We start from the raw sequence: 15,115 nt of genomic DNA on the forward strand, positions 1-15,115 counted from the left end.
TACAGCTTTGATTACTTGATATAAGCGGGACGTGTACTATAGCCTTCTCGCACTTGAGGAGATATGTTCTCGTACACTGTTAATTCTTGCTTTATACGTTTTTACATTTATAAATCAAGTGCCTACCTAAGGTAACTACATGTATATTTCTATTGTCTGGTAGGTGCCCTAGGGATAATATCAATAGGACTTTCTTGATTTTATATCAGGTACCTGGCTATTACCTACGTTAGGTACCTCTATTATATTAAATCTAACATTTTTAGACTTTACTGGTATATATTGTGATTGTAAAGAGCTCATTACAGAACTTCGAAATAGGAATGTAATTTCTACTTGAACATGTCGATACTACCCGCTAAGGTCTTGAGCCACTTCTCTAATTTATGTAAATTATTTTGTCATCCACTTGCAATTTAACCTGCCACAGTACGCTGCTGTCCAGCCTTCAAATCAATTAGAGGAGTATCTCCCTATACACTTATGTACTGACCTTGGCTAACACACTTCCCCTAGGTAGTCTCTAATACTTGGATGGCAAGGAGCTTCGATAGTCCGCATACTACATAGAAATCACACTATAGCAAGACCAGTCACATCGAAGTTTCGAAGAGAAAGGTACACGTTGCCCATTTCCTCCCCAAGTTGCAGGCAATTACGTAGTCTAATACTGATGTTTCAGTTTTGAAAACGACCCTCGTTTAAGCTGAGGCGCCCATTCGAACTTTGTTCTATCATCTAGCACCGGAGAAGAAGAACGAAGAAGAAGAGCTCGGGATAGGTATCGAGATGGAATGATATAGAGGGGCACCTGTATACGTCTCGTGAAGAAAGAAGCGTTGGTATGGGCAGAGAAGATATCGCAAATAGAAAATGCAGAGTCCGGATGAAGATACAATTAGTCTAGGAAATTGGTACTGAGCTGCACACAGCAGTGCGTGTCCATAGTACGTATACATAAAGCTCAAATTGCCCAACAACCGTGCGTAAGTTGTGGCAAGGGAATCTTGCAGCTTTAGAGTTCAAATTCTACCAAAGAGCAATGTTTCTCTATTGCTTGAGCCCTTACCTAGTAATTTATGTTGTGGTATATATATTCCCTACAACCGACCACTGGAATTTTCCATTCCATATCCTTCCGTTGTGAGTTTTTATCACCAAACTATTGTATATCAAATTCATATACTAGCCTACCACGCATTTTTATACTAGACCGACCAAAACTATGGGACTTTCGACGGATTGGGTTGCAGCAGTCGTTGTTTCCATCGCAACCACCGCTTATATGGCCTTCGTTGATATACATATCGTCCAACGCCGAGACACGATCGTCCAATGCGGCCGCCAGGCTCAGCGCAAGCTTCACGTACCAAAATGCATACACATCTTCTCCGAAACGGACCCGGGAATTCTGAAGAAAAATCTAGAAGGGACGGCCCTATGCCTAGGCTTCGCATGCGTGTTTAATCTTTTCGGCATGGCGGCGGCTTTCATCCTAGGCACGCTGTGGGACCCCTTGGCGTTCGGCTTGGGGATCGTCTTCCCGGACTGCATCGTCCTTGCCGTGTGGCTGGGGCTCGTGCTGGCTAGACGGAAGATGGATAGGGGCAACTTCAAGGACGATAGGGAGGATCTCGAATCGAAAGGCGTACCCGCGCCCGTTGTCGAAGGTTGGAGCCCTGCAAGGTCCGGAACCACCACACCTAAATCCACCTGGCGTACACCCACCACACCACACCACACCACACCAGGTCTCTCTACGTCCGTGCACGTTTTTACACCCACCGCACCATGAGGCTCGAAATAGGTGTGGTGGGTGTGGTGGGTATGTTAAGTATGGAGTAGTACGTTGAGTTTAGGCCATGCATAGCCACGATGTTAATATTTACCTTACATTTTATTATATCTTTAAGTTTTAAGCTTAATATAAAACTTAAAATAAGATAATTCATATCGTTAGAATCCCCAAAATTTTCACTTTCTAATAGTATATATAGCTTAAGTTACAGGCTTAATATGGTTAAGAAATACAATTTATATTAAAGGTTAATAAAATAAACAGTAAAAACATTATATTCTAAAATCGAAAAACATCAATACCACTATCACTATACAAAATATCTACTAAACGCACTACCTATAAGACAAAATATATATCATTAAAAAACCCTTAAAAAACGTTTTTAATTATATTTTTTATGTAATTTTCCTATAATTAATACACAAGAAAACGCGGGTTATTCAATTTTATATTGTTTTAATATATCGATAGCCTCGAGGCGCTAATGTCCACGGTGCTTCAAAGGTCCACTTAACTACTTTTAACCGCTCTAATGTACCGCTTTGCCCATACAATTTTGTATGTATATGTAAGTACTTATAAACTTTCCCTAGAACATTATAATTAAACGTTTACAAAATACTAACGCTTACGATACCAACGTGTACCTAATATCACGTATTACAACACTAAGCTAAGGCTTGAATACGTGTTTTTAGTAGTTGGGGATAGCTTCATTTAAAGGCCCGTGCCCTAGCGTACTAGTCATCCACCTCATCCACCTAAATCCACTGGTGTACACCCACCAGGCCGTTTTTGGTGGGTGTGGTGTGGTGGTTCCGGACCTTGGAGCCCTGGCCTACGGATGACGTTTGGAGCTTTATTGTAACTTTTGTTGTTGTAAAGCGCTGCATTACGTACCTGGAGTTGGTTCGTACGTCAAGTCACCCTGCATATTTTTTTCTTAATTTCTTTTATAAGTCGATAGGTATATGCTGACGGCTCTTATCAGAAAATCAAAATCGTTGCTCCCTCATTTCTATATCAGACCAGGACCAGGACCAGGACCAGAATCAGGACCAGGATCAGGATCAGGATCTATAACATTGCAGAGCTGCTCGAGTTTTGCTCGACGAACTTCTTACTACGGATTCTACACGGCACTTGCTTTTGATAAGAAATATTGAAAGCTGAAGCTTATTTGGAGGAATAATAAATCGGTCTCTACCAGAAACAACTGAATACCTGTGTTACCTAGAACTTAGAAATACAATGCCGCAATAAATACTGTTAAGGAGAAATAGATAAACCATAAGAATAAAATATAAGAGCTGAAGTTTATAAAGATATTTTTATGTATTTTATTCTTGTTGGTACTGGCTGTAAAACCTATTATCAAAAAATGAGGTTCTGGTATTCTAAATAGGTGCGCCACCTATTTTGACGCTGTCCGTTTTGCTGGTATACGGATTATATTCTGGATAGACAAATGATGCGGTTATCTTCATATTTCATTGTCGTGTTATCAATTATGTAAACGCCCCTAGCTTAAAGCGGCGTGCTCCGGATCGTCGAACAATTTCATCTCCAACAGGGCAAGGTATCATGTTTTGTAGGACTAATTCTATTCATTCTTCGATCTACGAATTTGTACATAATCCCAATTGGACCCTTATTTGAACCTTTTCTAGCGTGTATTTTCTGTTCTCAAAGAATTGGGGCTTTTAACCTTTTATACTCGCGAACTTAGAGATTTCTCCCCAACTTATTATTATTATTTAACCTTTCATCCCCACCCTCACCCCCCTTTTTTGTATTAGGGATATACACATATACACATATATACCTAGGTACACATATACGCATACACGTATAAGTATAACAAGTCATGGACGCCGCGTACAAGCAACATGCCAACCAGGCGCGCCGGAAAAACAGATCCTCTACGAATCTGCAGCACCTGTCCCTCGCGCCCCTCACGTCCAAGTTCCCCCTGACCGACCCCGAAGACCTGCCCGACTTCAGCGCCGCGCCGTTCCACTACAACGTCTCCTACCTGCAGGGCAAGTCCGCGCCCACGACCCCACGGCTGCTCCAATCTCCGTCCCGGACCCGAGCCAACTCCCCCAGCCGCCGCCGCCGCTCCTCCATGCACGATCCGCTGGGCGCGACGAACCTGCCCAAGAGCAAGTCTACAACCCACCTTGTCGCGTCCCACGCGAAACGTCCCGGCCTGGGCGCCTCGCCACCCCTCCCCCAGTCTTACGGGCCGTCGAGCAGCAAAGAGCGGGACGATGACTGGATCCTGCGCACGGGAGCCCTGATCAGCGCGCGGATGCGGGAGTCCAAGGGCCAGGCCTGGCTCGCCGAGAGGGCGAGCTCGACCAGCTTGACCGGCATGCGCGACGTCGAGGAGGAGGCATACGAGCGGGAACTCGCTAGGGAGAGGGAACTCGCGAGCAGGCGGAGCAGTCGTCGGGGCAGCATAGCAAGCGGAGACGACGATATCGTTTCGCCGAGCAGTCGCTTCGGCAGCCGGTCCCAGAGCCGAGCGGCGAGCGGGGCCCGCCTAGTAAGAACGCCGGTGGAGCGGCACACGCCGCACGACGGGTACTTCGGGCACGAGGTGCCGTCGGAAGACTACATCCCAGGCCCGGATTTCGTGGGGCTGGACGAGAAGCTCGAGGCCATCGAGGCGGACACGAGCAAGTCGGACGAGGCGGCGGTTCGGAAGCTGGTCTACAGCAAGAACAACGGGCTGGGCTCCTGGGTCTGGTCGCTGTTCTCCGTCGAAGAGAACGACGAGGAATCGGACGAGGACGACGGCGAGGTGTCGGACGGCGAGACCGAGGGAAGTCATCTCCCCCGCGGCGCGAGCACGGCGAACTTTGAACGCATTTCAGACGCTCCAGAGGAACGAATTCCACCTCCCAAGTCAGATGAAGGCGGTTGGCGAGACGCCGCGTGGCTCTTGACTGTGGCGTCCAAGGTGTTGCTTTGACGATCTAAGACAAATCCCGATGTTGTGTTTTTACGGGGAACACGAGGAACTAATAAGCTAGGTATTATTACATTTACGTTGCATGTCATTTTTATAAGCAGGCGAGAGGTGTAATATTGGCAGTCAGCTCTCACGTCTAAGAAGAGTCGCACTGCAGCTGTGCTGAAAAGCTACTTCTACGACGGGGGGTTTACCTCCTTTTGGCTGTCGGAAATGGGATGTATAAGTGCTAAGAATAGCACAGGAAGTTCTGTAATCTGATTATGAAGCTGTCCTGGTTTAATGCCCTAATGCCCCAGAATGTTAAGAAAACGGCTACGAAGTATACGGCGGGGAAATCCTTAAAATCAGTCTAGGAATCTAGATACCGTTAAGACCGTTACTTGACGGTTTTTTGAGGAGTTTTCTCCCACATCTTGTGCGAGCGCTTAACGAAAGTACCTAACCTAAGCATTAGTTAGGTACGTACAAACGTTGCATGCACATGCGCCCGCTTCGCTTACTCCCTGCCTGCTTTTTGTAATGTTTCTCCTGTAACCTGACCATTTATAAAGAGGACTGTAGTCTTGGTGCGGGGAAGGCCGCGAATTGGTGCCTCAAGCCAACCCGCAGAGAGAATTGCTCAGCTGTCTTAGGTAGGTAAGCTAGCTTTAAGGCAGGGCCCAAAACCGGATTTTCTTACTCATAAAAATGCAGGCAACGTACGTTCGAGGCCTTTAAATAAGGCGTGTTACTCGAGGGGGTGAGAGGAGAATGAAAAGAAAAAAAAGTACAACTGCTCTCAAGATCAGCAATAGATATTTTTTTTCCCACTTACTAGGTACCTTGCTCCGAAGCTCGCTAGGAACTACCCCCTAGGCAGATTATATCCCGGGTCCTGGTGCTAGTGATCGAGCTAACTCTCCGCTTTCTGCGCAAAAATGTGAAAACGGGCCTTATTTAGTGTGATAGATGAAGGGTCTTTGAGAAATGATATCAAATAAAGACTCGTCCTTTTATCCACCAACGTTTTGTGCCACAAGTAAGATGCTTATGAGAGGAACATTGCTGGTTCTTTTGTAATACACCGGTCGAACTTATTATAAATCTCGAAATATGCCGTGCGAAATCAGGTATTGGCCAATGAATCTAGGTCCTAGGAGTCGTACGCGGAGGAGTATTGAAAATATTATTTCCAATATTTCCAATATTAAATACAGATTGGTGGTAGCCGAGAATCGCGGGAACTGAAAACTAGGTAGATCTCCTCTTTGCCTTTTATGGGTTTTAGGCCAAACCGTAAGAACCGTAAAGATGATCCGCTTTTTGCACTTGTTAAGGCTATCATGCACAAGTAAATTGTGACGAAGTACTGAGAATAGGTATCATGTAGTATGCCGGCCTATGTCCGGATCCGGCTTTTGGAGCTCCGCCGAGTAGAGATCCATTATCTGGTGCTTCTTGAATCGTTGTTAGTAATTAATTAGTGTGTACCTTAGAAAAAGTACCTCCTAAGGTTACCTAAGAGGTAGGTATGCAACATGCAAGCGGGTAACAGATAGGACTAACAGATAGACAAATGCTGAAAGTGCGGGTAGCACTGTGTTGTGTCACGTCACACGGGAATCCAGGGTCTGGATTACTTATGACGTTTTCCCGATAGATGCCCCCACTTTAACATCAGATGCATGTGGAGACCCGGGAAAAGCTTCGAGAATAAACAACGTGACCAACCCCTCGGTGCAGGGGGGCGCGACGTGATGATATGGAGGGGCTTAACGATACCACACACTGATTTTTTTTTCTTACAGATCCTAATGCTGGACCGCCACCTTGCACACCTTGCATCCGTTGAGGCTGTTTAAGCCTTTTCCATTAACCCGAGAAGAACAAATAGATGTGCCGAAATTTATTATCGCTTTGGTGGAGGTTGTTTGGCTGACGTACCGCAGCCAACGGTGCTCGAGATTGAACGCAGCTCGTTGCCCGCAGATATGGTAACACTTGAGGTTGCGACTTTTGCAAGCAGCACGCCGTAGTAGCGAACTGCGAACTACCTCCTGTAGCGCTACCTTAGGTACATTGTGTTCGGGGGCCACCGGCACCATGTACTATAATATAGCTTCTGGTTCCGTCACGTTTAAGTAGTGTATTGCCAATAACCTGGGATTTGGCAAGTGGCACAAGACCGCTAGAATACACTCTAGGTAGTCTGGTAGTAACACCCGTAGACTGATAGGATTAGCTTGGCGGGCCGCAACTATGCGGTCCGGGGTCCAATGTGCCCTGAAGACGCAAGTAGACCGGGGCAGCATGCAATATTGTACATAGAAAGAGGTGCGTCGACGTCGATCATAGAAGATTCCAGCGACGCTTATTGCGCTGAGTGGTTGGCGGGAAGCTTGATGAGGCTTCCCGTCTTCCCCCAACCATCTCTCTTTGACCGGACTACTATGTATATAGGTTGTGTTGATGGCGAATATTTGGCTTCACAAGAGGGATCGAGCTGGCCGGTCACGAAGTATACACGTCCATGTTGAACATCTTTTTTTAAACGATGAACAGAAAAAAAAAAGGACTCGGCGGCTAAGGGGGTCTTAAGTAAGTACCTAACCTAGTACATATCTAAGCAGCGGTAAAGTTAGTTTAGCAAATCTTTCGTAACCTATCTTGTCGTCCCATCATCCCGCGTAGGACCTGATGGGGTCTTTCACCTTTATTAGGTAGGCTTGTAGGGTAGATGCGTTATCGTGTAAGTCCGACAAGCGCAGATAGTGTACAACGGCGGATAGGGCATAGTGTTCATCTCCTGAGTTCGCTCGGCTCCTTTTTGGTAGCAGCAGTAGCTTCCAATAGACTGGGTTTGACGATGGTTGGAGCCAAGAATTTTTAGAGTGGAAGATGGATTACCTAGTACATGAGGTATGTACTCCACCGATAGGTATCACTAAGACGTACCTATTGTTGTACTTTTGATTTTTTCCTCCTTCCTTTGACTCTTCGGCCCTTCCTCTCCTTAAGTTGTACTTACCTAAGGTTAGGTAATGGCGAGGGGTCATTTGTAAATTCTAAATCATTAGGTAGTTTGCACAGCTTGCACATGCTTTATTACAATAATTTGGTAGGTACCTACCTCTAGCTACCTAATAAGTTGCGCCCCTACCTTAATTGCACAGGTTCCGCATTGGTGACGTTGTTTAAAGACCCTTGACGGAACCCCTACTAAGGTACAATACGCCGAAACCGTAATCTAAGCACCAAACTACCGCACGAACACGTATTTCAGCGTACCGTTCAGACAAATTTAACCTAACCTCCCTACCTACTTCCTACATCTTTACATTACCTACCTCTTAACATTGCCTATATAAATTACCTAGGTACCATCTGCACACCTAGAATTGCGTGTGGACGTGTGGACTTGTGGACATCCCATCCCTAGGCATCCCTAGGCATCCCAAGCAGCCCGCCAGATTCAAAATAAAGATCACCTATTCCAACGTATTATTCGGCATAGGTGCCGACGGGCAGCGAATAGTCTAGTAGCAAATAAACCTGTATACACTGTGCGACCTACCGCCCCATCAACCCATCTTGTTACCATTACCCATCACCATCACTTCCTACCGATAGACCCCACCTAAACAATTCCTCTATCAACACTAGAGTGGTTAAAGTCGCCGCGGTTTTTTTCAGACCACCCACACGGCCCTCTTCCCAGGACATTATTTCACCCATTTCGCCGCTACCTTTTTCCATTTTTGAGTTCGGGCGCATCCCATAAAGGGTATCTTTTTCGTCACGACCGACGTCGACTTCTCTGACTGGCGCCGTTTTCCAGGACCAGTCCTTTCATCGCACAGCCTGGCAATATGGCTGCTAACGACCAGGTATGAATGGAAACATAGTTCTAAATGAATGAACAATCCTTGGACAAGTAACTAACGAGGTCCCTATCTGCCTGCGCAGAACGATGACGGTCATGATACTGGCAACCTGCCCGATCTGGGGGATTCCATCGACATTTTGACTTTCAGTCAGATTCTAGAGATGGATGACAGTGAAGACGACCGTGAATTTAGTAAATCTATTGTCTTTGGTTTCTTCGAACAGGCCGAGGAGACGTTCGAGGCAATGGATACGGCTCTGTAAGCTTTACCCTTGTGGTCACCACCTACGATGTTCTTTATGAACTCTGGTATTCCCCGCAGCCCTCTTCATGCACGATCAGAACTAATATGGCCTCTTTAATTATAGAGAAGCGCAAAATCTTGAGGAGTTATACCGACTCGGTCATTTTTTGAAAGGCTCATCTGCGACTCTCGGCTTAACCAAAGTTAAGGACAGCTGCGAGAAGATCCAGCGCTACGGAAAAAAGGAAAACCTCGACGGCAGCCCGGAGAAGGATGAGGCACTCTGTCTATCTCGAATCACAGAAACGCTCAAGACGGTCAAGGCGGAGTACGCTGACGTAGAGCAGACGCTCAAGAATTTCTTCAACTCTACCTAGTCGACGGACGCGGGATGAGTTCTTACAGTTTTGAATTCGAATTGTAGTATGCTACCGGCAGCCTTTGCGACTTATGGTCACCACATGGACAATTCTATGGGGCGCGACCGTTGTCAAGGGGCTTCGAGCATCACAAGAAATGATGGCTGCTCCAAGTTCTCAGAGGGAAAGGAAGTAGCAGCCGATTATTCTACCTGACCCATCAGTTGACTTCAGATATACCCCCACGCCTATCCTCTCGTACTTTTACACCTTTGATCATCTGGTAAAGAGCAGTTTACTTTGTATGATGGTTTTATCGCCGACAATTGGTTGATGCGCGTAACTCGGAGCACAGTACACTGTACGATCATCTAGGTTTAGTCTTAGAAAGCGGAAGCTTCTTACGATCAGACAGACAAGTCGCGCTCCTATAATACACCAATATTTTTCACCCGCGGCCTTGCTTCTTCAACACGATGGATATTACCATATCCTGGGAAAGAGTGTCACCGCCTCCTCACGTGTAGATTTGGATTTCCCTGGCACTTAATATGTAGTAACGCATCTTGACGTACTTCTCTACGTCATACTCGTTATACACCTCTTTATGTCTGCTGTAGGATCATCTCTTCCGACGTGATCAATGTAGATCTCCCGCCAACCGATCTCAGACAGTGTACAATGCAATCTCAATATTGTAGTATTGTAGGGGAGATCGATTGATTGCTTGACTTAAAAGAGTGGACTCGAGGTGAAATGTTAGGTTGCGCTTGAATTGTACACAATACAGAGACCAGCCAATGCCACGGCTCGCTAATAATTGATGGCTTGCACATGGAATTCGTGCCATCTGATTCCCTAAGCTACGGGGCTAGGTTAGGTACCTTTAATGTCCAAAAAATTAGACTTATCGTTATATCTCGTTTTAATAAACTTTATATACCAAAGAGCCAACCTTTTTTTTTTTCCTTCCTCTTCAATTTATGTATCAAAAAGTTATTTATATGAGAAAGCTACCTTAAGTTTAATTTCCCCAGCCAATGTAATTAGAGAGGATATATTCTAATAAACTATATGCACTAAATTACTATTACGTATGAGGCTCGGATTCTACCCGATCCTCAACACTTTCTTCCTATCTGTTTGGCTCGGCTATATCGAATCTGTTTTTTTACTACACCTTTATCTAGGATCTTAAGTAGCGCCGCGCCGTATTCAATATGCCACCACGGCCATCACCTACACACTTCTTATGCTTACCACTTGTTACAGGGGCATCCCGCCACCAGCTCTCAACAAGTCTGTCAGCGTTTAGCGCAGATGTGACAAGCCCAGACAATTTCGCAGTGCCAGAGCAAGCTATTCGACCATTAGGTACACTTCACCTCACAATTGGGGTCATGAGCTTTCCGAAGGACGATGGGTTGGATAAAGCAGTGGCGCTTTTAAAGACGCTAGTGCCGAGGAAGATGATGGCAAGCATCAAGGCGGCTGAATCATTAAAATCCACGGAACGCCCAGCTCAAGAACCAACTGGACCGCCACCCCCTTTGCTGTCTGTAACACTGAAAGGTCTACATTCAATGCAACCGGCGTCTAAGGCGTCGGTGCTCTACGCTCCGCCGGTCGATACCGAAGGCACTCTGTTCAAATTCTGCGAAAGCTTACGGTCGGCCTTCCAGGAAGCGGGACTGATGGCAGAAGAGAACCGCCCCTTGCTACTGCATGCTACGATTATGAACACGATATACGTCAAGGGGCGCAGTCGCAAAAGCGGGAAGCGGTCCGAGAAGCTGACAATCGACGCAAGGGACATCCTAGACCGTTATCACGACCACGTATGGATGGAGGATGTCCCGGTAGAAAAGATTGCGATATGTAAGATGGGCGCGAAGAAGCAAGAAGACGGTGATGAGGCGTACGAAGTTGAAGCGGAAATTGACCTAACTTGTTGATGATTATGATAATGATGATCAGCCCTTGATGCCTGCATGTCAATATTTTTTTTTCTTTGTTATTTGAAAAAGTAACGAAAAAAAAAAAGTGCATATATGTATCTGAAGTAAATGCATTTGACGCTATAAGAAAGTTGAACTTGATATACCTACCTAATAGTCAGGACTTCAGTCTGGGTGTAAGAGAGCTGCCAGGTACCTAAATTGTATTGCATTGTACCGCGGTTTTGTACTGCAGTAGGTATTGTACTGAAGTATTGTAGGTACTGGCTGTGTACCCGAACTTAAGCCGTTACGCAACTCGCACAGCCTCAAGTTACCTCACCTCCTCTGTTCTTTCCGTATTGGCAACTTCCATGCTGATGTGGATTGGCATGTAAGTCGCGTTAGCTGGCTTAGGCACCGAAAAAAATGCATCCTTTTACAACCAATTTTGCCGATGTAGAATTTGTCCTGCAACGCCCCGCGCGCAACTCTACGCGCAACTCTACTATTTTCACACTATGAGTCCACCAGAGAAACGGCGGGGCAATTCCCATTCCATCCGTTCTTCCACCTCGTCACGAAACAGTATAATATCTCCTCCTCCTCGTGCACAGCTTACTCGTGCAGCCTCAACTTCGTCTTCGCCCGGTCCGGATAACGAGAGTAATCAAGATGTCACGAGTTCCGGAACCAAGGATAATATCTCCTCATTGGCCGCGAAAGAAAAGGAGAGCATCCTCCTCAAGGAAAAAGATGACAAGATCGCCGAATTGAAACGGGAACTTACAGTGATGGAAGCCGAGTTCACGCGAGAACTGGATAGGCTCTCTCAAAAAGAAGGCGAGACGGCTAGCTTCTGGCAAGCGAAACTCGTACGAACCGAAACTGAGCTTCAATTACTGCGAGCCGAGGTCGATGTAAGAGAAGCTGAGCGAGCCGAGTTGCGCGAAGGATGGGACCGTCTGCGAAAGGAGATCAAGGAACGCGACGACGAAATACGGTCTTTGAAGGGCCACATATCCGGACTCAAACAGTGGGTCAGCACCAATACGGCCAGAGGCCATCAGACGAGCGACGAAGAGTTCGGAGACTCTATGGCGAAGCTCGGGAACGGCTTGCAGAATTGGGTTATTGTACACTTTAGGCGAGCGAAGCTTGGTAGGATGGCTCAACGACTGACTATATGTGCGCACCGAACAGAAGATTAACTAACGGAGGAGTAGATTTCACGCATGCTGACGAGGCGGCCATCCGCGATCTTGCAGAACTTGTTCCTATGTACGAGCAGGTCGCAGTATCAGCAAAAGTGCACCTCCTTCAGAACGTGGTATCCAGCATCTTAGTGGAGACTGTTTTCGAGTCTTATTTTGTTGGTCTTCCTGAAGATCAAACTCGCCAATTAACCCAAATAGAGAATTATCTTAGGTCGATTAGTAGGTGCCCATAAGTTTTTTTTTTGGGCTCGCCTTGGGGATGACAGCTGACGTTTTGGTAGGCTCAATCGAAGCTGTGAACCAATGGCGTGCGACAACACTCACTATACTCCGAAAGGAGGCCACCCCGCGGATGCAGGAAGAGATGACGCTAGTGATTGAGTCCGTCGTTTCAAGGATCAATCACATTTTAGATACGATTACAGATGCCAGCGCAACGGAAGCACGGGATAATGCGCTTCGCGCGCTGGTACATAACTCGGTTGAGTTAGCACGCTTGTTGGTAGTGCAAAAGGCGACATTCAAGGTTTACATGCCCAAGATCTACCCTCACCAAAGGACCTTGTTTGAAGCATCTACTATGGAGGACATTGGGGCTGAAGACGAAGACAACTTGGCTGGACGTGAAATATGCTGTGTAACGTTCCCCGGAATTATCAAGACGGGGGATGAGAACGGCGACCATCCGCATTTCAAAAACGTCGTGGCAAAGGCTAGGGTGCTTTGCAATCCCGAATGAAGCGGAAGCGACTCATCTCACCCAGACCAAAACCCGAGACGGACTAAAAGGCGGTGACTTAAACATTTTGATCGAGATAGGTAACTCGACTCGCCCCGAATTCTTAAGATGACATATTCTAGACGTCGTGCCCCATGTTTTCCCTATACGATCTAACTCTATATCGGAACTCGAATGCGTACGACATATACGGAACGGTAAAATGGGACACGCAATAGGCGTGTTGAAACCTGAGCCAATTAGGAGCTGCATTATCATCATCCTAAATATACACGACACGTCCCAAGGGCAGGGGCAGGGAATTAGGAGGGGTTCAAACGAAGAACTAGGGAAAACGGGATGCATCGGGTGGCAAAATTGAGGCTCTGCGGCCGAAATTTTTTGCCGATTCAACTCTCCTCACTGACTTGTCAACCAAACCAATCGAACCTATTGGGGCAAATCGCTGGGTGTATGGGTACCCGCGATTCGACTCATGCAACGTACATACCTGGTAGTATGCACGGCCTTGCACACCTATCACCTCTCACCTACCACACATATCATCCAAGTCTAGGAGACATCGTAAACCTCGTTCCAGGTTCACTGCTATAGGAAGTTTATGATTTTCTCACCTAAGAAAAAAGAAGCCTATGAGAGCAAACCACCTACTCGATCCCGTTCCCCGGTCTCGCAGATAACTAACCAAGCGAGTTGCCTCTTTTACTATTGCGTCTGTCTGACCACCGGATCTGCATCTGTGATACACGGAATACTGTTCCGCTTCCTAGACATATTAACTCCCTGATCAAATGCCTTGGCATTTAAACTTATGTGGGCCAATGGTCCAATGTACGAGAGGAAGCCAGCAGAAGATACAGAAAGCTGTCCAAAGCTAATATATAAGGCCTCGAGGCAAGTGCATAACATTGGCTGACCCGAGGTTTATCTTGAAGAAGCCCGAATCACACGCTAGTCTTATCCATCTATGCGCTAATTGACAACACAAGCATGAAGGTAAGCTACAGACGAGAAGGGATTCAACATGATGGACCATCAAGACCAATCATGCCAACTGGTGTGACATTGACCCGCTCTGCGAAAGAAAGAAATCATAGCTTGGCAGGCTTATGAAAACCGCAACCTACACGATGCTGCGCAGGTGTCAAATAGTTTAGAAATCAGACATTCGGTGCTAATGCTATCAGGCAATGCTCGAGACTTTGTGAGTGGACCTTGGACAAGGTATATTGGTTCCCTACCAAACTCGAGCTGGTCAATTCGAGATAGAACGAGTAATAACAGCGTATGACTGCTGATACCGCGAGAAAAGCGCCTCGCCGTCATGATAAAGAGATGACGAATCGTCTGCGCGGCTCTTCTGCATCTATAACGACTTGTTTGTGCACAGCTGACCTCTCCCCCACGATAACCCACTTTGTAACTCAGGGGATCATGATTGGCACGGAAATCTCTTGTGAACCATTCAGATCTCAGGAGGCTATCCCCCTCTCCTCAGTATGGCTTCGATGAGTGGCCTAGAATCATAACAAGCAATGAATATGAAACTCATTGCTGTAAACGCTTTTGGCATGCTGCTTCCGGCAGCATTGCCGATCTTCGGATCGGTTTTCGGATAGTGATGGTTTTAAGTATACCTCATACTGAGTCAATGGCGTTACTGCCATCCGATCAAAGATATCCACGTCTCCAGGTAGCGTAGCTGCATTATGTGCGTGGCCCAGGGTGGGTGTGGGAGCTTGTCATGCAGCTCTGGAGGGTTGAATGTACACCTAGAAACAGTCGGTGGTGGGCACCAACACCCCGGATCCTGATTGAAAGGTGATCATTCGTTCTGGGTGTGGTAAGTCATATTATTATCCCTGCCGGTAAACACTAAATGCTCTGGTTCATCAGATTGATATTTCAAGAGAATAATAATCCAAGAAGCCCCTTATCCTGTTTTTCTTTGAGACTCATGGTTTTGGACA

At 46.5% G+C, this 15,115-nt stretch overlaps 5 protein-coding genes across 5 annotated transcripts; all 5 read left to right on the forward strand.

Annotated features, from left to right (window-relative positions):
• Nucleotides 1-1,225: 1,225 nt before the first annotated feature.
• F4812DRAFT_467364 (uncharacterized protein) lies at nt 1,226-1,881 on the forward strand (the record flags this gene model as incomplete). The annotated part of the gene is made up of 1 exon (XM_047938645.1): nt 1,226-1,881. The coding sequence occupies one exon, from the start codon at nt 1,226-1,228 to the stop codon at nt 1,793-1,795; it is 570 nt and encodes a 189-aa protein (XP_047793494.1). The 3' UTR covers nt 1,796-1,881.
• Nucleotides 1,882-3,668: 1,787 nt separating this feature from the next.
• Nucleotides 3,669-4,781, forward strand: F4812DRAFT_455291 (uncharacterized protein; the record flags this gene model as incomplete). Its single annotated transcript, XM_047936796.1, has 1 exon — nt 3,669-4,781. One exon carries the CDS (start codon nt 3,669-3,671, stop codon nt 4,779-4,781), a length of 1,113 nt encoding a protein of 370 aa, XP_047793495.1.
• A 3,851-nt stretch (nt 4,782-8,632) lies between these two features.
• F4812DRAFT_455292 (histidine-phosphotransfer domain, HPT domain-containing protein) lies at nt 8,633-9,270 on the forward strand (the record flags this gene model as incomplete). Its single annotated transcript, XM_047936797.1, has 3 exons — nt 8,633-8,650; nt 8,730-8,908; nt 9,018-9,270. 3 exons carry the CDS (start codon nt 8,633-8,635, stop codon nt 9,268-9,270), a joined length of 450 nt encoding a protein of 149 aa, XP_047793496.1.
• A 944-nt stretch (nt 9,271-10,214) lies between these two features.
• F4812DRAFT_169664 (kinase A anchor protein) lies at nt 10,215-11,458 on the forward strand. Its single transcript, XM_047929920.1, has one exon. The coding sequence runs from the start codon at nt 10,473-10,475 to the stop codon at nt 11,205-11,207; it is 735 nt and encodes a 244-aa protein (XP_047793497.1). The 5' UTR covers nt 10,215-10,472; the 3' UTR covers nt 11,208-11,458.
• A 1-nt stretch (nt 11,459) lies between these two features.
• Nucleotides 11,460-13,151, forward strand: F4812DRAFT_169371 (uncharacterized protein). The gene is made up of 3 exons (XM_047929917.1): nt 11,460-12,350; nt 12,416-12,625; nt 12,688-13,151. Exons 1-3 carry the CDS (start codon nt 11,711-11,713, stop codon nt 13,143-13,145), a joined length of 1,308 nt encoding a protein of 435 aa, XP_047793498.1. The 5' UTR covers nt 11,460-11,710; the 3' UTR covers nt 13,146-13,151.
• Nucleotides 13,152-15,115: the final 1,964 nt, after the last annotated feature.

The sequence above is a fragment of the Daldinia caldariorum genome, assembly GCF_022478825.1.
Source record: "Daldinia caldariorum strain CBS 122874 unplaced genomic scaffold F4812scaffold_2, whole genome shotgun sequence".
Classification (NCBI taxonomy): Eukaryota; Fungi; Ascomycota; class Sordariomycetes; order Xylariales; family Hypoxylaceae; genus Daldinia; species Daldinia caldariorum.

What these genes read in the sequence shown, in the direction of transcription:
- F4812DRAFT_169371 (XM_047929917.1), top strand. Translation starts at nt 11,711, where the DNA reads ATGAGTCCACCAGAGAAACGGCGGGGCAATTCCCATTCCATCCGTTCT. An exon ending in CTTTAGGCGAGCGAAGCTTG is followed by an intron (nt 12,351 to 12,415) that starts GTAGGATGGCTC and finishes ACGGAGGAGTAG; the next exon opens with ATTTCACGCATGCTGACGAG. An exon ending in GAATTATCTTAGGTCGATTA is followed by an intron (nt 12,626 to 12,687) that starts GTAGGTGCCCAT and finishes ACGTTTTGGTAG; the next exon opens with GCTCAATCGAAGCTGTGAAC.
- F4812DRAFT_169664 (XM_047929920.1), top strand. Translation starts at nt 10,473, where the DNA reads ATGCCACCACGGCCATCACCTACACACTTCTTATGCTTACCACTTGTT.